This window comes from Equus przewalskii, chromosome 1 (assembly GCF_037783145.1).
Source record: "Equus przewalskii isolate Varuska chromosome 1, EquPr2, whole genome shotgun sequence".
In the NCBI taxonomy this organism is placed as follows: Eukaryota; Metazoa; Chordata; class Mammalia; order Perissodactyla; family Equidae; genus Equus; species Equus przewalskii.
This window is the reverse complement of record NC_091831.1, coordinates 135,877,609-135,901,999: the sequence shown is the minus strand read 5'-3', so window position 1 is coordinate 135,901,999 and position 24,391 is coordinate 135,877,609. Positions and strand designations below refer to the sequence as shown.

Sequence of the window (24,391 nt, the reverse complement as noted above, 5' to 3'; positions counted from 1 at the left end):
TCTATTTTATAGGTGGGACGCCTACCACAGCATGGCTTTTTGCCAAGCAGTGCCATGTCCAAATCTGGGATCCAAACCAGCGAACCCTGGGCCACCGAGAAGTGGAACGTGCACACTTAATGGCTGTGCCACCAGGCAGGCCCCACCCTCTAATTTCTTAATTGCTCCATTTTCTCTTAGTCCACTGGGCCCCTCAGGCATCTCTTCCTTTCTAACCCAGCGCAGACTTCACAGCTAAATATCTGAGCTGTCTTTCCACAAGTTTTCCACTACTAGTCTTTTGCTGTATTGTCAGTCAAAACCCCAACCCTGGCTCAATGATCTACTCTTAAATCCAAAAGACTAAACACTACAGGAGAGAAATCACACAGCTGCACTGACTGGCATCTCTAAGAATTCATTTTCTCTAACCTAGCAGAGTTCTCAACATCACCCAATAAGCAATATTCCTTGTTAAAAACTTACCTAGATTCACACTTATCTTCACTTTCTTTCCTCCAATCTCAGAAAATAAAGTATCTCTATCTATTTCAAGTCAATCTGTCAACATTTTCTAGAGCAAAGTTACCATTCCAACAGAACAGTCCTTGCAGTCATGCACACTTCGCACTCTCGGGCTGCAAGGAGGAGGAACTCACAGCCACACCACTTAGGCTGCCTGCACTAAGGCTAATCAATCGGAACAAAAGGACAGGAAGAGGATTTTACTTATCTGTGACAGGTGGACAGGAGTGGTTGGAACACAAACTTTGAAATCATATTCACCAGGGATTGAATCCTAGTTCTACTTATTAACTACCACCCTAGCCAACATTCTCAACCTCTCCAGCCCTGTTTCCACATTTGTAAAATGGGGATAAAGATAATATCCAACTAAGATTTTTACAGGAATTAAACAAGCATTTTGTGTAAAGCTAGTTTCTCAATAAATATTTGTTAAATGAGTGCAAAAGCAGTAGGTCCTACCCAACTATACTTGTGAGGATTTAATGAGAGAGTGTATGTGAAAGCTCTTGTAAACCACCACAGGCTATGAACATATTAACTGTGATTATGACAATAGCAGCTTAAAGACAAGCAAATGCAATTAAAGAAATGATTTAGAGTAGATACAATTGCGGGGCAGGGCAGGCAGGTAGACTGGGTGAAAACCAAGGGGGACTTTCATTTGATATGGACTGTGTAAATTTTTTTCAAAAGAAATATTTTCATTATAAAATTTTAAAATGAATGCAACTTTTTACAAGAGAAAAACAAAACAAATTCAAGATAATCCATCCAGCATTGGCCTTGACCCAGTTTTCTCACTCTCCTTACAGACACTTCAATCATTTCTTCTGTCTTGTCTCCTAATCTATTCAAACCTTATCTATTACTAAAGAAGGACAAAATAAAACAAAAACTCTTTCCTTATAGTTTCTATTCCACTAGCATTTTTGTGTAATCCTTTCTTTTCTCAGACCTTCAAATGTTGGTAGGTGACAGAGTTTTATCCTCAGGCCACTAGTTTCCTAATCTACACACTCTTTTTGGATATCTCACCTACTCTTATGAATTATACTACTACATAAATGCTGATAACCTCTAAATCTATATCTAGAGTGCTGGTTTCTCCCCTGAGTTTCAAACTTGCTGGACACTGTCATCCAGACTGACCCAGAGACATCTCAAGCTCAACATATTCAAAACTGAACTTATCTGAATTCTCTCCTAACTGGCCCCTCTTCTAGTATTTTCTAATTCAGTTGGCATCATGCAATCACTCACTCAAACTAGAAACTCAGAAGTCATCCACAACTACTCTTTCTCTCTCACTTCCTGACAATCCATCAAAAAGTTCTGCCTATTTTACCTCCTAAATATTTCTCAGATTGCCCTCCCTTCCACCCCTACAACAATGCCATAGTTCAAGGCCTTTGCCTTGGTTTCTGCAACACATTTTTTTCCCCACCACACAGAAAAAAATCTAGGAATCTTGACCAAGTACAATAGGCATCTGCCTATTTTTATAGGTTTATTTGTCATTATTCCTAGCCTCAAACTTTATGTTTTAGAAAAAAATAAACTATCCATAGTTCCTGACCCATACACCACAGCATTTCTTGTCTCTGAGCTTTTGCTCATACTGTCTCCTCTGCCTGAATGAATGTCTTTCTCTCCTTTCCCCTTGAAACTCCTACTTATCATTAAGAGGAGCTCAGGTGCTACATTCTCTAGGAAAATTTTCCTGAGCCTACCTTCCTCCCTTAAATGTTAGGTGCTCCTCTTCTCTACTCTCATTTCATCTCGTTCTTTTCTATGTATTGTACTTCCCACGCAATGTTATAAGTACCTGTGTATGTCTCTCTCCTCCACTGATCTCTGTAGCTCAGAGCCTAGCCTACAGTCTGGCAAACACTAAGCAATCAATAGATGTTTATTTAACGGTTCAATAAATGGAGAGGGAGGGAGGGAGTGAAGGGGAGAAATAGGAGGAAGGATCATGTTGGGGTTTACTGTTGGGAGTAAGAGGAAGCAACCCGTTAACCCCAGGACTCCAGCTCAACTCCACAAATCAATCTCTGGTATTGTAACATACAGGAGAAAAGACCAAGAAAGACAGAGCAAAGATGAGGAATAAAAATAGAGACATTGTGGTAGACAGATAATGCTCCCCCTCAAAAGATGTGCTCATCCCCAGGACCTGTGAATATGTTAAGTAACATGGCAGAAAGGACCTTGCAGATGAGATTAAGTTAAGGATCTTGAAATAGGAGATTATCCTGGATTATGCAAGTGGGACTAATATAAACACAAGAGTCCCTATAAAAGAAAGAGGGAGGCAGGAGAATCAGAGTCAGAAAAGGAGATGTGACAAAGCAAAGTCAGAATGATGCAATTGCAGGCTGGGGCTATATCAAGGAATATGGGCAGCCTCCATGCTGGAAAATGCAAGGAAATGGGTTCTCTCCTAGAGCCTCCAGAAGGATTGCAATTGATACCTTGATTGTAGCCCAGTGAAACCCATTTTGGACTTCTGACCTCCAGAACTGTAAGATAATAAATTTGTATGGTTTTAAGCCACTAAGTTTGTGACAGTTTGTTATGGTAGCAATAAGAAAATAATACAAAAGTATATATAATGAGATACAATTGATGCGGGATCGGTGAGCCGAGGAGTCGAAAGAAAGATTTCTTAGACTCTCAAGATCTGGCAGTAGTGCTCTTTTATTCAGAAAATAGTGTGGAATAGCATGGGGACAGGACCCATGGGCAGTCAGAGCTTCTGCTGCCGCCGCTTCTGCTGCCCCCGCTGGCATGGGGACAGAGCCCATGGGCAGGCAGAGCTGCTGCTGCTGCCCCCGCTGGCATGGGGACAGAGCCCATGGGCAGGCAGAGCTGCTGCTGCTGCCCCCGCTGGCACGGGGACAGGACCCATGGGCAGGCAGAGCTGGTGCGTGGGGACAGGACCCACGGGCAGTCAGAGCTCCTGCTGCTGCCCCGAGTTGAGGGTTAGGGCTAATTTTATAAGGCATAGGTATATGATTCATCTCTTTACAAGACAAAGGAAAGAACATGAAAAAAAAGTTAAAATGGTATCAGTGCGGGTGGGGTCTGGTCATTGGGTGATCCCATGACTTTTAGACAAGAATCAAATCGGATTAAGTAAAGGTTAGAAAGGTTAGACACCACCACCCTAAACCAGTTACATGAGATTCCCAGACAGCAACCAACTTAAGTTCTTGCCTCTGGCATTGACCAAGAGCCTCTAGAGATAAGACCATCCCCCCCTCTTCCTGGCACAGAGAGGGAGGCATCTTCACAGATAGAGGTTTCCCTTAGAAATGTAAATGTTTCCCAACAAAGGGGCAAACAAATTCCACTCCTTGGAGCCTGAATCTCATCTGTAGTTTTAAAACTAACCAGCCTAAAAATCCTCATCATAAGCCATTTTAAAATTAAGCAGCCTAAAAATCCTCATCACAATAAATATCTACAGTTGCCTCAAAATAACTCAAATTGCCATCCAGAACGTACCAGAATTCACATATAACGAAAAAGATTGCCTAAATGTAAAATAATAATTTATAAAATCATTTGGTACTCTTAAAAATGGATATAAATAATCAAAGAAGCTCTAGTTTTTAAGAAACATGTTTTTAAGGGAGGTATTAGGAATGACATGTTAAATATAAGGGATTTTAATAAGCAATCCAAAAGATGTGATTTTTTCACTTCTATGACACTTAAATACAAAAACAGATTTAAAAAAGATCCTTACTTAATTGTTATAAGATCTGACTTTTTTAATATGGATTTACTTACTTTCAAATTTACGAATTTGCTTACTTGCATTGTCTCTCCCCAAAACCACTCATACAAACACATATATCAAGGTATCTAGAAAATATGATAAGTACTAATGTCTACATAAATTTACTATAAATCTCATGGCCAGAGTTCAAATAACTTACTTCCCTTTGTCCTTCAACCATTCTGGGTTCTTTTCTTCTTCTTTTAAATCATAAAGTTCAGGAATATCCGTATTCATTGCTCTTCGTGCCTCTGCTTGTTTGTGCAGCCACTGAAATGAAAATGAAGTCTAATGAAGGACACAAAGGTCTTATTTTTATTAACAGCTACTTTTAGATTTTCCACCTTCCTACATAAGATGGAAATACTCTTTGTTATGGACTGAACGTTTGTGTCCCCCAAAATTCTTATTGAAACCCTTTCCACCAATGTGATGGTATTTGGAGCTGGGGCCTTTGGGAGGTGATTAGGTTTAGATGACGTCATGAGGGTGGGGGCCCCATGATAGGATTAGTGTCCTTAGAGGAAGAGACCAGAACACATGCTCTTCCCTTCAGCCCCCACCCCAGCACCCTGACCTTGGACCTCCCTGCCTCCAGAAGTCTGAGAGAGAAATGGCTGTTGTTTCCATCACCCAGTCTATGGTATTTTCTTACAGCAGCCCAAGCAGACTAATACACTATTTGGTGATAACACTTTTAAACTTCCAGTTTTTATACATTTTTACACTTTTTTTAAACTTTACTAGCTGATTAAGATCAAATTTTCATCCAAATTTCTGGGAGTTTACGTCAGTATTATTTTAATTTTCTTGTTTATAATATATTTTTATTTTTCTATACTGAAAAATATATAAATGATTTTTATTTTTTATTTTTTTCTAAAGATTGGCACCTGAGCTAATACCTGTTGCCAATCTTTTTCTTTTTTTTTACTTTTTTCTTCTCCTCAAAGCCCACCAGTACACAGTTGTATATTCTAGTTGTGGGTCCTTCTGGTTGTGCTATGTGGGACGCTGCCTCAGCATGGCCTGATGAGCGGTGCCATGTCCACACCCAGGGTCTGAACCCAGCGAAACCCTGGGCCACTGAAGCCAAGCGTGTAAACTTAGCCACTTGGCCACAGTGCCAGCCCCTGATTTTTAAAAAGTTGTAATTTTATAATTACAAAAATACTTTTATAAATAATATAGAAATAATGTACTATTTAATACTAAGAAAAAAGTTAATATTGATAAATTGCCCTTATGTCATAAGGATCTTCAATTATTTCCACAAGTTTTCAATTGAGAGGAGTATCAGTTCACACCTTACAGTAAAACAATGCAGTTCTTAGTGCTTCTATAACTAAGGATACAATATTCAAAATCCCAGAGCTCAGGAATTTATAAATGAATGAAAGATATTAATTCCAAAACACCACATTATAAATACCCGATATTAATAATTAATGACAATAATATATTAATAATAAATTTCCAAATCTCTTCTTACCACAACACACACTGATCCAAGTTTACAAATCTATTATAGAAAATAATGTATTTGATAAAATAAATGGCATGTGCAACAGTTTATTTCCTGGAATAAGCAACAATACTGTATATTAAATCAGTGTTCTCTCAGCATTCTGGAGCCAAAAAAAATCCTGCAAAATATATTTTTCTCAGGGCTGGTCCACTGGCTTAGTGGTTAAGTTTGAGTGTTTTGCTTTGGCAGCCTGGGGTTTGTGGGTTAGGATCCTGGGTGTGGACTTGCACACTGCTCATCAAGCCATGTTGTGGCAGGGTACCACATACAAGAAAGAGGAAGACTGGCAACAGATGTTAGCTCAGGGCCAATCTTTCTCACCAAAAAAAATATATATACATATATTCCATGAAGTCATATCTCTAGTGTAATGAATACTTAAGAAATTCAGACTCAGTACTAGTTTCAATAGATGAAATAAAAAATAAAGTATTCTCCTTTGTGGTCATTGTAACTAACAGCAAGTACACCTACCTCCTCTTCTTCTGCTACTTGTGATTCCCGGAGAGCAGTGGGGAAGACTCGAGGAGTGAAGTTGATTTTAATACTGCCCACAGAACGAGGAGCAGGAATACTGTCTTCCTTTAACTTGTCAAAAAATATATTCTCTGAACTTCTCCCTTCAAAAACAATATTAGTGAGTAAGTTATTTACCTTTCACTTTCTGGTTAACAATCAAACTGATTTTTATTATTATTATTTTTTAAATTTTTCCTTCTTCTCTCCAAAGCCTCCCCGTACATAGTCGTATATTCCAGTTGTGGGTCCTTCTAGTTGTGGCACGTGGGACACCACCTCAGCATGGCTTGATGAGCGGTGCTATGTCCGTGCCCAGGATCCAAATCGGTGAAACCCTGGGCCACGGAGGTGGAGTGTGCAAACTTAACCACTTGCCCATGGGGCTGGCCCCTCAAACTGATTTTTAAAGTAATTACACATCAAAGTTACTTCTAAAATCCTATGCAAATAAACCAAAGATACTTTCTGCAAGAAGGCATGTAAAATCCATCACTGAAAGTATGGCAGCTAGTCGTTTGTTCTTTAATCAATGACCCCAGCTACTTTTCTGGGATCTCCTTTGTTGAACCACACAGTGTCTAGTTTACATTTGCTCTAGGGGAGGGCACTCCAGGCAACTCTACATCAAGTCTAGAGGAGGGTATGGAGGCCAAGCCATCACTGCCAACACCACCTCTACTTCCTTAAGCTCCTATCAATATATTCCATAAGCTTCCTTGTGATGGTATAAAAGTTCCTCAGCCACCAGAGAGAGCTAACGAGAACAGGCAAAGAGTAGTAATGAAAAGCTATACATTTTTATAAAGGTAGTTGGATGTCATAATTGTTAAGCCAATGTAAGAGGAGAAACTAATCTATGTGTTAGGATATAAACTATATGAATAAAAGGAAAGAAAGGTACTAAATAGTGCAAAAGTACCAAAAATATGATACACAGATTTAAAAGGTAAATATTAAAATTGGTATTAAAAAAGATTTTGCACAAATATGACAGAGTTAACATCCTTGATATAAAATGTACACATACAAATAAGATAAGAAACAAAATTTTCAACTTAAAAAATTTGAAAATGGCCTGAATTGACATTTCAAAGGGAGGGAGGAGGGGAGTAGGAAGGAAAGAATAAGGTCTTGAACAAACAAGAAAGCAACACCAACAAAAAATTTGAGCAAAAATTTTCTACAGATGCTTGTAGTTGAGACTGCTATCTCCCAATATCCTATTCACTCTCTGCTCTTCCTTTTAATAATAGAATTTGAGTTAGAAGATAGGCACATGACTATACTAGGCTAGAATCTACATAACCTAGCCTCCCTTAAGATTAGGTGTGGTTAATGTGCCAAATCTGAGACAACAGAACGTGAACAGAAGCAAAGTATACAACTTATAGATAGGTCATCATCTTACAGGTAAATCTCTTTGATGCGGACTTCCTCTTTTCCCCTCCCCACTGACTAAAAAACAATGCCAACTGCAGCACCCACCTTGGAACCAGAGATAGAAGCCAAATGATGTGATGACAGAGGTGGCCCCACCAGCCTGGATAGCCTTGTGGAACAAAGTCATCTATTAGGCCTAGATAGATCACTGCTACATAACAAGTGTTAATTACAGAGAACTAAATCTCCACCTTATTTGATCTGTAATTTTGGATCTCTTTATTATAACAGCTTGAACCTACCAAATATAATGTTCCAAGAATTTTATATCCATGTAAACTGCTGTTCACTTGTGAAGGCAAAAGACATTCCTAGATATGCAAGAACTAAGTTAATACACCACCTAGCCATCTTTTCTGAATAAACTGCACAAAGAAATGTTCCAGAACATAGAAAAACAAAATTAAGAATGCAGGAGTGGGAAACTCGAGGGTAAAAATGAAAAAAGACAGCTTTTCTAAAACAGTGGATAACACACTAAAAACTGTTCTGAGTAAGATTTTTAAATGTTAGTACAACAGAAGGTAAATAGAATAAAAAGTAAAAATGAAGCATATAACTTCAAATGATTATACTAATGATTATTAGTATACACAACAGGGAGGGAATATGCACTACTCTTCCATAATGAAAAATAAAAAAATCATTTTGCTAAAGAAAAGTAAATAAACATTTATAAATGCTTATGAAAAATATTAAAGTGACCACTAGTTACATTAAAAATAGGATATCTAACTTTCAAACTCTTGCAGTAAAATAAGACAAATAGCAAAACACAAAAAGAAATTAGCTTTCTGCTTCTAGCAGCACAGGTTAGAGTTTTTACAAACTATAACAAATCATTTTACAAACAGATAAAATGCTAAGAACACATACAACGCTGGATGAAAAATAGTAAATAAACAAAAGATTCAAGTATATAATTCAGTTCTAAAGTAAGCAAAGAAAAAGGCCAAAGGCTGGAAATTTAAGGCTGATATAGGCACCAAGGTGGGGAGCTGGAAATCCCACTAGAACTTTGCAAGAGCTGCACCCTCAGTGAAAAGAACCTCTGTCCACTAGTCCAGGAAAGTGAAGCCTGTCTCTTTCTGGGGCTCTTGATAGGAGGAGAAAAATGTCTCTTGTGAGAAATCAATAGTTCAGATATCCCTTGGGAGCAATTCTTACTTCTGCAAACCAGAACATATGAGATTTCCTCATATGTACACACAAAAACATCCCTGCTGAAGGTAAGCACAGAAACAAAAAGTACAAGTCACATAAAGAAACAATACAGTGTAAAGAACAGTCAGCAGACACAAGAAACAGGAGGGCTGGCCCCCTGAGAATCTGAAATAAAACGATCTGAAAGAAACTATAATAATTTTAAACATGCTTCCTAAGACAGACTAAAATCCATCATGAAAAACTAAGAAGCTAATGACAAAAGAACAAACAGGTGTGAAAAAAACAAATAGAACTTCCAAAATGAAAAATAGTGTCACTGAAATTTAAAACCTTTAGGACAAGTTTAACAACACATTAAGCATAGTTGAAAAAAATTTGCAAACAGAAGATAGATCTGAGGATATTACACAGAATGCAGCCAAGAAAGATAAAGAGAATAGAGGAAGGTAATATTTGAAGACAATAGCTGAGAACTTCCCAAAATTGATGGAAGATATAAGTTCTTTGAAGGAAAGTATACTCCAAGTTCTGGTATTATGAGACAAATAAATATAAAACTGCACTTAAACTAATAAAATCAAAGTGCACCAAAGTGAACAATGTTAAAGCAACCAGAGACAAAGGATGGATTACCTCATAAAGGATCCATAGTTGAATCAAGAGGAGAATTCTCAGCAGCAACATTAGAGAATAGAAGGCAACAGAAATCTATCTTCAAATTACGGATGGAAAATAACTGTCAACCTTGAATTATACAGCCAGCTAAATCATCCTTCAATAACAAGTGTGAAATAAAAATAAGTGAATGTAACACTCACAGACGTTCATTAAAGAACTACTAAAGGATTTACTTAAAGGGAAGGTAATTGGACCCAGAAAGAGAGACAAGAGGCAAGAAGCAAGAAGAAGCAAAGATAAATTAAAAAATCAGTAAACATGGGCCAATCAAAATATCAGTAACTATGTACTGGGTAAAAAACCCACACTAACAATAATGACTAAATTTAGGAGTTTAAAAGTAAGAAGTCAATTGACCCCTCCCCAAAAATGTAGAATAAAATGTTTAGAGAATACCACAAAAAATGAGTATGACTGGAGTTCACGTATTAAATTTCCTTGTAATATTTACAAGTATGGTAGAGATTAACTTTATTTTATTTTTTTATACATATTTTTTCTTTTGAGGAAGATTAGCCTTCAGCTAACATCTGCCGCCAATCCTCCTCTTTTTTCGGAGGAAGACTAGCCCTGAGCTAACATCTGTGCCCATCTTCCTCTTCTTTATCTGGGATGCCTACTACAGCATGGCTTGCCAAGTAGTGCGTAAGTCCGGGATCCAAACCAGCAAACCCCAGGCCACTGAAGCAGAACCTGTGAACTTAATCACTGCATCACAGGGCTGGCCCCTAGAGATTAACTTTAGGCTTTGTTTAGTATGCATGTTAAAAACATAATAATTGGAATTATATCTAAATATCAAAGTAGTTACAAAAAATTAATATTGATCATTCAAAAAACAAAAATAGAATGCACACCTTTCAAATTAATAGAAAGGAAAGGAGGTAATTAAGAAAACTTCTTTAATCCAAGGCAAAAAAGATAGAAAGAAGAACCAAAAAGAAAGTCTGGTAAATATAAATCACAAAGTTATACAGTAGAAAGAAATCCCAAGACATCAGGATATATTTTATGTATAATAATTAATCTAAATGGCCTATAGTTTTTTGTTATTGTTGTTTTTTAAATTATTTTATTAGGATCATATTGGCTTACAACACTGTGTAAATTTCAGGTGCACATCACTGTATTTCAGTTTCTGTATAGACTGCACTGTGCTCACCACCAACAGTCCGGTTATAATCTGTCACCACACATATGTGCCCCTTTTGCCTTCTCCTCAACCCTTTTCTCCTCTGGTAACCACTAATCTATTCTCTTTATCTATGTGTTTGTTTATCTTCCACATATGAGTGAAATCATATGGTATTTGTCTTTCTCTGTCTGACTTATTTTGCTCAGCATAATACCCCCAAGGTCCATTGTCTTGTCACAAATGGCACAAGTTTGTCTTTTTTATGTCTGAGTAGTTCCTAAACAGCCCATAGTTTATTAAAAGAAAGCCTCAGGATAAACACAAATACGCACCAGCAAACTAGAAAAGACTTTTAAACACATCTGTAACATAATGACCCAGGAAATTTTAAATATGAGAATGATGGTCACTCCCATGTTATACATTTGGAAATGTAAAAAAAAAATTCTTCCTAAGAATTCAAAGGCCAAAGAAAAAAAATTATGATGGGTGACAAAAATGTGCAACTAAATGACAACGAAAACACAAGATTTCAAGGCTTGGTGAATGCATTAACACAGTACTTAAGAGAAAAAATTATAGTTTCATATGCATGTATTAAAAGATTCAAAAATTAATGAAAACCAGTTGGAAAAATAAAAAAATAACAGGAAACTAACTCAAAGAAATCAGAAGAGGCAAAATAAAAATAAATACAGGAATTAATGGAATAGAAAACAAAGAAACAATAAAAAGGATCAATAAAACCAAAAACTCCTTTTTTGAACAGACTAATAAAATTTGCAAAATGCTGCAGTAGTTGGTCAAAGAAAAATAAAACAGAGGGATGGAGAGCCAAGATGGCGCCATGAGTAGTCCTCTTTGTCTCTCGCCTTCGAGTCTACAATTATTTGGACACTTATCGCTTGACAAAGGATATCCAGACAGCATCTCAGGACGTCTGAGACACCCACGCGACTATACATTGGAAGGCGGATGGACTTTCCTCCGGGAGGATGTGGAAATAGGTGAAAACTCTCCGACCCCGACGGGCAGCCTAGTACCCGCAAGTGGCTTTCTTCCAACGGACGCCCCCAGAGGATCCACACACATCTAGGGCAGGAGCGAGAACACAACAGAGGAGCGACGGTGGAAACAGGTGACCAGAACCCTACCTAAACCCCCCGCAATTACTCCTAAACGCAGAGGGAAACTTTGGAGTTGCACACCTGAGCCCGCGGGGAGAGTCTGGTGCTCGGGGCGCCTGGAGGGTCCCAGAGAGAGACACGGAGGGCACGGAGGTCTCCCAGCTGCCGTTGCCCGCCCCGTGGGACTAGGGATTGCCGGAGATCTCGGAGAGGACCGGGGCTGGGGGAACTTTCAAAGGCCGGTTTGGTGACCCGGAGGGGAAGCGCCGGAGCTCCGCCCGGGCAGCAGACAAAACTCTCTGTCTGCCGTTAGCAGAGGGGCCACACTGAGCATTCACGGCTCCGGGAGAGGCCCGGAGAGAATCCCAGAGGGCGGGGCGACCCCCAGCTGTCGTTGCCCGCCCCGTGGGGCTAGGGATTGCCGGAGATCTCGGAGAGGATCGGAGAGGACCGGGGTGGGGGAACTTTCAAAGGCCGGTTCGGCGACCCGGAGGGGAAGCGCCAGAGCTCCGCCAGGCAGCAGACAAAACTCTCTGTCTGCCATTAGCAGAGGGGCCACGCCCAGCATTCAGGGCTCCCGGCAGAGGCCCGGAGAGAAGCCCAGAGGGCGGGGCGACCCCCAGCTGCCGTTGCCCGCCCCGTGGGACTAGGGATTGCCGGAGATCTCGGAGAGGACCGGGGCTGGGGGAACTTTCAAAGGCCGGTTCGGCGACCCGGAGGGGAAGCGCTGGAGCTCCGCCTGGGCAGCAGACAAAACTCTCTGTCTGCCGTTAGCAGAGGGGCCACGCTGAGCATTCACGGCTCCGGGAGAGGCCCGGAGAGAATCCCAGAGGGCGGGGCGACCCCCAGCTGCCGTTGCCCACCCCGTGAGGCTAGGGATTGCCGGAGATCTCGGAGAGGACTGGGGCTGGAGAGAGTTCCAGAGACCCAGCTTAGTAGCCTAGGGGGAAACCCTACAGGCTCACAGCAGCCTTAGGGAAAGCCTCTGCACAGCACCAGTAGAAGGCACCCAGCCACCAGCCACAAGGCTGGAAGACCCCAGGGCAAAAGCAGCATAGCTAGGTGTACTAACCACAGACTGTAGAAGATGCCAATAGCTCTCCTGCGACCCACAGAGGACAAGTGAGATTTGGTGGGTGCCGACAGCAACGGAGCGACAAATATAAGGGATCCCACCCCTGGCCGCTGGAAAAGCCCATAACACCGTTGCAGACCCCAAGGAGAGAGCGCATCTAGGTGGGCAACAACAGTAGGCACCTGCAGGCTGAAGCCCCCCTGTGACGGCCCCCACGGCAGAGGAGGGAATCCAAAGGGCCACTGTGGCTACGAAGAGGGGCCCAGGCCCAGTTAGCAACTACGGACAGGGTTCCTGGTTGGTGAAGTATAAACAGCTGCTCCCCCCACCACAGCAGCTGAAACAAGTGAAAGGAGCAACTAAACTCTATCTCCATGCAGAGGCACAAATCAACATCATCAAGCAATATGAAAAAATACATTAAATCTCCAGAACAGAAAGAAAGTAACAAATACACAGAAAACAACCCCAAAGAAAATGAGATATATAACCTAAATGATGATGACTTCAAAACAGCCATCATTAGGATTCTCAATGAGTTAAGAGAGAATTCTGACCGACAACTCAACGAGTTCAGGAGCTATGTCACAAAAGAGTTTGATACAATAAAGAAGAACCAAACAGAAATATTGGAAATGAAGAACACAATAGAGGAGATTAAGAAAAATCTAGATGCTCTGAACAGTAGGGCCGATAATATGGAGGAAAGAATTAGCAATTTGGAAGATGGCAATATAGAATTGCTGCAGGCAGAGGAGGAGAGAGAAGCAAGACTTAAAAGAAATGAAGAAACTCTCCGAGAATTATCAGACACAATTAGGAGATGCAACGTAAGGATTATAGGTATACCAGAGGGAGAAGAGAAGGAGAAAGGGGCAGAAAACCTATTCAAAGAAATAATGGCTGAGAACTTCCCAAATCTGGTGAGGGAGATGGATCTTCAGGTGACAGAAGCCAATAGATCTCCAAACTTTATCAATGGAAGAAGACCAACTCCACGGCATATAGTAGTGAAGCTAGCAAAAGTCAACGACAAGGAGAAAATACTAAGGACAGCCAGGCAAAAGAAACTAACCTACAAAGGAACCCCCATCAGGCTATCAGCAGATTTCTCAGCAGAAACTTTACAGGCTAGAAGAGAGTGGAATGATATATTCAAAAATCTGAAGGACAAAAATCTACAGCCGAGAATTCTCTACCCAGCGAAAATATCCTTCAAATACGATGGAGAAATAAAAACTTTCCCAGATAAACAAAAATTAAGGGAGTTCATTGCCACAAAACCTCCTCTTCAGGAAATCCTCAGGAAAACCCTCATTCCTGAAAAATCCAAAAAAGGAAAGGGGCTACAAAACCAAGAGCAGAGGAGATAAGTAGAAGGACAACAACAGAGAGTAGCAGCTCTACATCAGAACAGATTAAACCATGGGACGAGAAACAAAGGAAACTGAAGAAAACCGGAAAACAAGACACAAAATGGTAGTGGTAGGCCCCCACGTCTCAATAATCACTCTAAATGTAAATGGATTGAACTCCCCAATCAAAAGACACAGAGTGGCAGGATGGATCAAAGAACAAGATCCAACAATATGCTGCCTCCAGGAAACACACCTCAGCCCCAAAGACAAACACAGACTCAGAGTGAAGGGATGGAGAACAATACTCCAAGCTAATAATGAACAAAAGAAAGCAGGTGTCGCTATACTAATATCAGACAAGGTAGATTTCAAAACAAAACAGATAAAGAAAGATAAAGAGGGACAGTATATAATGATAAAAGGGACTCTCCACCAAGAAGACATAACACTTATAAATATATACGCACCCAACACAGGAGCACCAAAATTTGTAAAGCAACTCTTAATAGAACTAAAAGAAGACATCAACAACAATACAATAATAGTAGGGGACCTCAACACACCATTAACACCAATGGACAGAACATCCAGACAGAAAATCAACAAGGAAATAATAGAATTAAATGAAAAATTAGACCAGATGGACTTAATAGATATATATAGAACACTTCATCCAAAAACAGCAGGTTACACATTCTTCTCAAGTGCACATGGAACATTCTCAAGGACTGACCATATTTTGGGAACCAAAGCAAACATCAATAAATACAAGAGAGTTGAAATAATATCAAGCATCTTTTCTGATCATAACGCTATTAAACTAGAAATCAACTACAAGAAAAAAGCAGAGAAAGGTGCAAAAATGTGGAGACTAAACAACACGCTTCTCAACAAACAATGGATCATTGAAGAAATTAAAGAAGAAATCAAATATTATCTGGAGACAAATGAAAATGAGAACACGACATACCAAATCATTTGGGATGCAGCAAAAGCAGTCCTAAGAGGGAAATTCATCGCAATACAGGCTCACCTCACTAAACAAGAAAAAGCTCACGTAAGCAACCTCAAACGACACCTAACAGAACTAGAAAAAGAAGAACAATCAAAGCCCAGAGTCAGTAGAAGGAGGGAAATAATAAAAATAAGAGCAGAAATAAACGATATTGAAACAAAAAAGACAATAGAAAGGATCAATGAAACAAAGAGTTGGTTCTTCGAAAGAATTAACAAAATTGACAACCCCCTAGCCAGACTCACCAAGAAAAGAAGAGAGAAATCGCAAATTAATAAAATCAGGAATGACAGAGGAGAAATCACAACAGATACCAATGAAATACAAGAGATCATAAGAGAATACTATGAAAAACTATATGCCAACAAATTGAACAACCTGGAAGAAATGGACAAATTCCTAGACTCCTACAATCTCCCCAAACTGAATCAGGAAGAAATGGAGAATCTGAATAGACCAATCACAAGTAAGGAAATAGAAACGGTAATCAAAAACCTCCCCAAAAACAAGAGTCCAGGACCAGACGGCTTCTCTGGAGAATTCTACCAAACATTCAAAGAAGACTTAATACCTATTCTCCTCAAACTGTTCCAGAAAATTGAGAAAGATGGAGAACTCCCTAACACATTCTATGAAGCCAACATCACTCTGATCCCCAAACCTGACAAGGACAACACAAAGAAGGAGAACTACAGGCCGATATCACTGATGAACATAGATGCAAAAATCCTCAACAAAATTTTGGCAAACCGATTACAGCAATACATCAAAAAGATTATACACCATGATCAAGTGGGATTTATACCAGGGACACAGGGATGGTTCAACATCCGCAAGTCAATCAACGTGATATACTACATCAACAAAATGAAAAACAAAAACCACATGATCATCTCAATAGATGCAGAGAAAGCATTCGACAAGATCCAACACCCATTTATGATAAAAACCCTCAGTAAAATGGGTATAGAAGGAAAGTACCTCAACATAATAAAGGCCATATATGATAGACCCACAGCCAACATCATACTCAATGGACAAAAGCTGAAAGCCATCCCTCTGAGGACAGGAACAAGACAAGGGTGCCCACTTTCACCTCTCCTATTCAACATAGTTCTGGAGGTGCTGGCCAGAGCAATTCGGCAGGAAAAAGAAATAAAAGGAATCCAAATAGGTAACGAAGAAGTAAAACTCTCGTTGTTTGCAGACGACATGATCTTATACATAGAAAACCCCAAAGAATCCACAGAAAAACTATTAGAAATAATCAACAACTACAGCAAAGTAGCAGGGTATAAAATTAACGTGCATAAATCAGTAGCATTTCTATACACTAACAATAAACTAACAGAAAAAGAACTCAAGAACTCTATCCCATTCACAATCGCAACGAAAAGAATAAAATACCTTGGGATAAACCTAACCAAGGAAGTGAAGGATCTATACAATGAAAACTACAAGACTTTCTTGAAAGAAATAGGCGATGACATAAAGAGATGGAAAAACATTCCTTGTATATGGATTGGAAGAATAAACATAGTTAAAATGTCCATACTACCTAAAGCAATATACAGATTCAATGCTATCCCAATCAGAATCCCAAGAACATTCTTCACAGAAATTGAACAAACAATCCTAAAATTCATATGGGGCAACAAAAGACCGCGAATTGCTAAAGCAATCCTGAGCAAGAAAAACAAAGCCGGCGGAATCACAATCCCCGATTTCAAAACATACTACAAAGCTACAGTGATCAAAACAGCATGGTACTGGTACAAAAACAGGTCCACAGATCAATGGAACAGAATTGAAAGCCCAGAGATAAAACCACACATCTATGGACAGCTAATCTTCGACAAAGGAGCAGAGGGCCTACAATGGAGAAAAGAAAGTCTCTTCAACAAATGGTGCTGGGAAAACTGGACAGCCACATGCAAAAGATTGAAAATTGACCATTCTTTTTCACCACACACCAAAATAAACTCAAAATGGATCAAAGACCTAAAGATTAGGCCTGAGACAATAAGTCTTTTGGAAGAGAATATAGGCAGTACACTCTTTGACATCAGTTTCAAAAGAATCTTTTCGGACACTGCAACTCCTCAGCTGAGGGAAACAATAGAACGAATAAACAAATGGGACTTCATCAGACTAAAGAGCTTCTTCAAGGCAAGGGAAAACAGAATTGAAACAAAAAAACAGCTCACTAATTGGGAAAAAATATTTACAAGCCACTTATCCGACAAAGGGTTAATCTCCATAATATACAAAGAACTCACACTACTTAACAACAAAAAAACAAACAACCCGATCAAAAAATGGGCAGAGGACATGAACAGACATTTCTCAAAAGAAGATATGAATATGGCCAATAGACACATGAAAAGATGTTCATCATCGCTAATCATCAGGGAAATGCAAATCAAAACTACACTAAGATATCACCTTACCCCCGTTAGATTGGCAAAAACATCCAAAACCAAGAACGACAAATGTTGGAGAGGTTGTGGAGAAAGAGGAACCCTCATACACTGTTGGTGGGAATGCAAACTGGTACAGCCACTATGGAAAACAGTATGGAGATTTCTCAAAAAGTTAAAAATAGAAATACCCTATGACCCAGCCATCCCATTACTGGGTATCTATCCTAAGAACCTGATAACAGATATCTCAAGAGTCCGTTGCACCCCTATGTTCATCACAGCATTATTTACAATAGCCAAGACGTGGAAACAGCCTACATGCCCAGAAACTGATGACTGGATAAAGAAGATGCGGTATATATACACATTGGAATACTACTCAGCCATAAAAAAAGACGAAATTGGCCCATTCACAACAACGTGGATGGACCTTGAGGGCATTATGTTAAGCGAAATAAGTCAGTCAGAGAAAGATGATCTCTATATGACTCCACTCATAGGTGGAAATTAGTATATTGAGAAGGAGATCTGATCGGTGGTTACCAGGGAAAAGGGGGGGTGGGGGGAGGGTACGAAGGGGGAAGTGGTGTACCCACAACATGACTAACAAAAATGTACAACTGAAATCTCACAAGCTTGTAATCTATCATAACATTAATAAAAAAAAAGAAAAAAAAAAAGAAAAATAAAACAGTATTAGGAATAAAAAAGTATATAAATATAGACAGAGTAGAGATAAGGAAACAAGACAAATGTATGCCAATAAGTTTGAAAAGACGATATGAACAATTTCCTAGAAAACAAATGACCAAAATTGACTTGAAAAAATAGAAAACCTGAATGAAGAGGTAACTATTATAGCAAGTAAACTGTACTTCCATAAATACTTCATACCTAGATAGTATTAGTGGCAGTTTTATTAAACCATCAAGCAACAGAAATTTCACATACAACTAAATTGTTTTGAAGAATAGAAAAAGAAAAGAGCTCCATAACTTAGGGGGTTGGTATAATTTGGTATTAAATCCGGACAAGGACAGTATGAAGAGGATAAAATGTAAGTGAATCTCAATATGCAAATAAATGTAAAAATCATTTATAAAATATCAGCAAATTGAATTTAGCTGTATAAAAAAATCAACATGACCACTACTGGGTATTTATCCAAAGAAAAACACTAATTCAAAAAGACATATGCACCCCTATGTTCACTGCAGCATTATCTACAATAGCCAAGGTATGGAAGCAACCTAAGTGTCCATCAGTAGACGAGTAGATAAAGAAAATGTGATATATATCTACAATGGAATACTACACAGCCATAAAAAAGAATGAAATTCTCCCTATTTTTGAAAACATGAATGGATCTGGAGGGTATTATGCTAAGTGAAATAAGCCAGACAGAGAAAGAAGAATACTGTATGATTTCACTTATATGTAGAAACTAAAAAAAGACAAAACAAATGAACAAACAAAACAAAATAGAAACAGACTCACAGAGAGAGAGAATAAATTGGTGGCCAGCAGAGGGGAGAGGGGTAGGGGGAAGAGTGAAATAGATGAAGGGGATAAGAGATACAAAATTCCAGTCATAAAATAAATAAGCCATGGGAATGTAATATACAGCACAGGGAATATAGTCAACAATATTGTAATAAATTTGTATGATAAAAGATGGTAACTAGTCTTACCAGAGTCATCATTTTGTAATGTAAATAAATGTCCAATCGCTAGGTTGCACACTTGAAACTAATACAATATTGTATGTCAACTATACTCCAATTAAAAAAAATAAAAATAAAAATCATCATGATCAAATAGCATTTATCACAGGAATGCAAGAATGGTTCTACATCAGAAAATCTATTAATGTAATTGACATACTTATTAAATAAATGAGGAAAAAGTTACAGCAAATACCCTTGATAGAATTCAAAACTAATTCATTATGAAGAATTGTTAAAATTAATCAGCAAACTCAACAGAAGTTCTCTATACACATAAACTAACTGCCTTTCTATAAATTTGCAATAAAAAAACAAAATGTAACAAAAACATATGCCATTCCCAGTGTACCTGAGCAGTAAACATTATTTAGACTTTGCTTGTCTGAAAAGTCTTTATTCTTGCCTCACGCTTGATTAATAAACTGGGTATAGAATTCCACATTGAAAATCATTTTCACTCAGAATTTGGAAGGCACCGATCCATGTCTTCAGGACAGATGCTAACACTGGCAGTCCTTTGTGCATGATCTGTTTCTCCTCTCTGGAAGCTTTCGGGATCTTATATTTGTCTCTAGTGTGCTGAAATTTCTGGTATTGTACTGATAATGTGCTTTTGGCATGAATCTTAACATATACTGTGCTGGACCTAATGGACTCTTTTAATTTGGAAATTCATTGATTTAAGTTTTGAAAATTGTTAAAAAAATTTTTAAAAATTATTTCTTACATGTAGAGTCTAAAACAAAAAACCAATCTCATAGATACAGAGAACAGACTGATGGTTGCCAGAGCATGGGGAGGGGGGCAGTGGACAAAATGGGTGATGGTGGTCAAAAGGTACAAACTTCTAGCTATAAAATAAATAAGTCCTGGGATTGTAATGTACAGCATGGTGACTATAGTTAATAATACCATGTTACATACAGGCATACCTCATTTTGTTGCATTTCGCCTTATTGCGCTTTGTAGATATTTTGTTCTTTTACAAGACCCTCCACCAGAAAAAAAATTACAACTCGCTGAAGCCTCAGATGATGGTTAGCATTTTTTAGCAATAAAGTATTTTTAGTTAAGGTATGTGCATTGCTTTTTTAGACATAATGCTATTGCACACTTAACAGACTACAGTATAGTGTAAACATAACTTTTGCACACACCAGGAAACCAAAAAATTCATATGACTTGCTTTATTGCGGTTGTCTGGAACCAAACTTGCAATATCTCCAAGATATGCCTGTATGTGAAAGTTGTTAAAAAGAGTTAATCTTAAAAGTTCTCATCACCAGTAAAAAAAAAAAAAAAAAAAAAAAAGGTAACTATGTGTGGTGATGGATGTTAACTAGACTTACCGTGGTGATCATTTTGTAACATATACATACCCCAAATTCTTACACTGTACACATGAAACTAATATAACGTTATGTGTCAATTATGTTTCAATAAAAAAAAAGAAAAAGAATTTTTTAAAAATTATTTCCTTTCCTGTTTCTTTCTCCCCTCTTCCTAATACTCCTGTTATTTGAATGTTGGACATCCTGGATGGATACTCCAGTTGTTTTATCTTTTTATTTTATATCTGCCATCTTGTTCTACTTTCTGAAAAAAAAAATTAACTATATCTGAACCATCTGATTAAATTCATAATTTTTATCATTTTTAATTTCCAAACTATTTTGTTCTCTTAATATTCTTTGTTACAGCCTCTTGTTCTTGTTTAAGGATTAAAATACATTCTTTTCTCTCTGAGAACATTAACTATAGTTCTTTTTAAGTTTTCTCCTATTCCCTGCATTACTTGATTGTTCCAAGTGACATTTTTCTGTTTGCTTCTTGGCCATCTGCTCATCTTAAAGATGAAGTATAAAAATTCTGACTGAAAGTTCCGTGCACATGAATCTGAAGTCTGTCGACTACCGGGCCATTACAGAAAGATTTATTCATCCCACACTAGTTAGCTTCCCTGTAGAGGAATTCTCCAATGTGCATGCCAGAGGCACTGGACTTGCACATGCGCATGTCCACGAGCTAAGGGGAGAGGACAGGGCTGGAGGAATCAATATTTAGATTTTCACATTGCAGACTTTCTCTCAATCTCTGTATTTTCAGAGCAGAATCTCACTCAGTCCTCAACTACATAGAAAGTAAACCTCCAATCTTCTGTTACGGTAGGGGAGGAAATCTGCCTGTCAAATTCTGCTTACATACTTTCAACCAATCCTAGTTTTTCTAGACCTACTTTTGCCCTGCCTTTAGGGGTACCTGGTTCTTCCAAGTTGAAAAGGGACAAATCCTCACACCCTGAAGCCTCACTCTCCCTCTACAATGTTTTTAGTAACTTAGCAAGTCAAAACTAGTTCAATAGAAGAATAGGCTGATACCAGTAACTGAGCCCAAGAGGCTTCCCCTTTTAAACAAAGCTCTTTCTAACAAGAGGAAGCCCTCATAGTCATATAATTAAATAGACATTCATTGACTCCCCTTTCCTGGTTCCCTGTAAATATATACCACAGAGCAAGGGTGGGGACCCCCAGACAGAGCCTTCTTTGGGGATGGATTCACTATGCCCAGCCCTAAGCATAACTCTGTGGAATAATGAGAACTCGAGGAAATGATGCGCATTTTGATGCTTCTCTGCCTAAAAGCACTCCCAATAAACTTAATTTTTATTCAATTTTATTGAGAAATAATTTATATACCATAAACTGTACTCATTGTAAAGTGTACTAATTCAATGAGTTCTGACAGATGTACCATCCATGAAATCAGAATCAAGACAGAAAATTTCTATCACCTCTAAGATTCCCTATGGCCCCTTGAAGTTCATCCCTCCCCTTTACACCTGGTTCCAGGCAACCACCGATGTGCTCTCAGTCATTATAAACTAGTTAGCATTTTCTAGAATTTCACGCATTATGGACTGTTTCGGTGTCTGGGTTTTTTCATTCAGCATAGCAATTTTGTGACTCATTCATGTTGTGTGTATCAGTAGTTCTCTCCTTTTTTATTGCAGTAATATTCCATTTTAGGAATGTATGAGAATTTGTTTGTCCACTCACCTGTTGATGGGCATTATATCCAGTTATTCACAACTGTGAATAAAGCTGCTATAAACATTTGAATACAAATTTTAAGGTGGACACATTCCCCTTGTGTAAATACCTAAGAGTAGAATGGCTGAGTTATATGATACGTGTATGCTTAACTTTTAAGGAAACCGCCAAACACTCTTCCACAGTGCTTGTATCACTTTACATTCCTACCATCAGTATACAAGAATTCCAGTTGCAGAACATTCTCAACAACCTTTGTGTTGATGGACTCCTTAATTTTTAATATTAGTCATTTTAGTGGATGCATACTGTGTACTCTATCTCACTGCAGTTTTAATTTGCATTTCCCTTCAGTCGAATGATGTTGAACATCATTTTATGTGCATATTGCCCATTCATATGTCTTCTTTTGTGAAAAGTCCAATCAAATCTTTTGTCTGTTTACTGGGTTCCTTGTCTTCTTATATACAGTTGGCCTTCTGTATCTGTGGGTTTAGCAGTTGCAGATTCAACCAACCACAGATCAAAAGGCCTACAATGGTTGGGACTGTACTGACCATGTACAGACTCTTTTTTTCTTGTCATTATCCCCTAAACAATACAGCATAACAACTACTTACATAGTATTTACATTGTATTAGGTATTATAAATAATCCAGAGATGATTTAAAATATACAGGAGGATGTGTGTAGGTTATGTGCAAATACTATACCATTTTATGTAAAGGACTTGTGCATCCACAGATTTTGGTATCCACAGGGGGTCCTGGAACCAATACCCTGCAGATACTGAGGGACTACTGTACGTATTACATACACAGTGAGGCAAGAATCAACTTCATTTGTTTCCATAAAGCTATCTAGTTGTTCCAGACTTGCCCTTCCCCATTGAATTGCATTGTTATCCTTGACAAAAATCATTGGACCATACATGTGTGAATCTGTTTCTGGTCTCTGTACTCAGTTCTTCTGAACTTTACACTCACCCTTTTGCCAATTCCACCCTCTCTTGATTACTGTAGCTTGATGGTAAGTCTTCAAATGAGGTGGTATAAGTCCTGCATCTTTGTCCTTATTTTTAAAAATTTCTTTGGCTATTCTAGGTCATTTGCATTCTCTTATAAATCTTAGAATCAACTTATCAATTTCTACAAAAAGCTTATTGGTATTTCTATTGAAAATGCACTAAATCTATAGATCAATTTAAGGAGAACTGACATCTTAACAACACTGAGTTTTGCAGTTCATGAACACGTTATATCTCTCCATTTGTTTAGGCCTTCTTTTTTGAGGAAGATTAGCCCTGAGCTAACACCTGCTGCCAATCCTCCTCTTTTTGCTGAGGAAGACTGGCCCCCAGCTAACATCCATGCCCATCCTCCTCTACTTTATATGTGGGACGCCTACTACACCATGGCTCGCCAAGTGGTGCCATGTCCGCACCCAGGATCCGAACCGGCGAACCCCGGGCCACTGAAGCAGAAGATGCACACAACCGCTGTGCCACCAGGCTGGCCCCCAGGCCTTTTTAAATCTCTCTCAGTAATTGTGCTACAGTTTTCAGTGATGAGATCTTGCACTTCTTTTGTTAAATTTATTCCTAAATATTTTTAGTACTATTATAAATGGATTCAAATTTAATTTTCCAATTGTTTGCTATTGGTAAATAAAATTATAAGTGACTTTTGCAATCTACACCCTGAGACTTTGCTAAATCCACTTATTAGCTCTAGTAGTTATTCTGCAGATTCCTTAGGAATTTATACAGACAATCACATCCTTTAAAAATAGAGAGTTTAACTTCTTCCTGTCTAATCTTTATGCCTTTTATTTCTTCTTCTTGTCTTAATGCAAT

General features: G+C 38.5%; 1 protein-coding gene across 2 annotated transcripts in view; it reads right to left on the bottom strand.

Moving 5' to 3' along the window:
- Positions 1–24,391, bottom strand: part of DNAAF4 (dynein axonemal assembly factor 4) — a 66,513-nt gene that overhangs the window by 12,717 nt on the left and 29,405 nt on the right. For both annotated transcript variants that reach the window (XM_070579749.1, XM_070579757.1), the window contains exons 5-6: positions 6,297–6,442; positions 4,455–4,564 (exon numbers count right to left, since the gene is read on the bottom strand). In XM_070579749.1, coding sequence (XP_070435850.1) covers positions 4,455–4,564; positions 6,297–6,442 — 256 coding nt within the window. The remainder of the gene's footprint in view (positions 1–4,454; positions 4,565–6,296; positions 6,443–24,391) is intronic.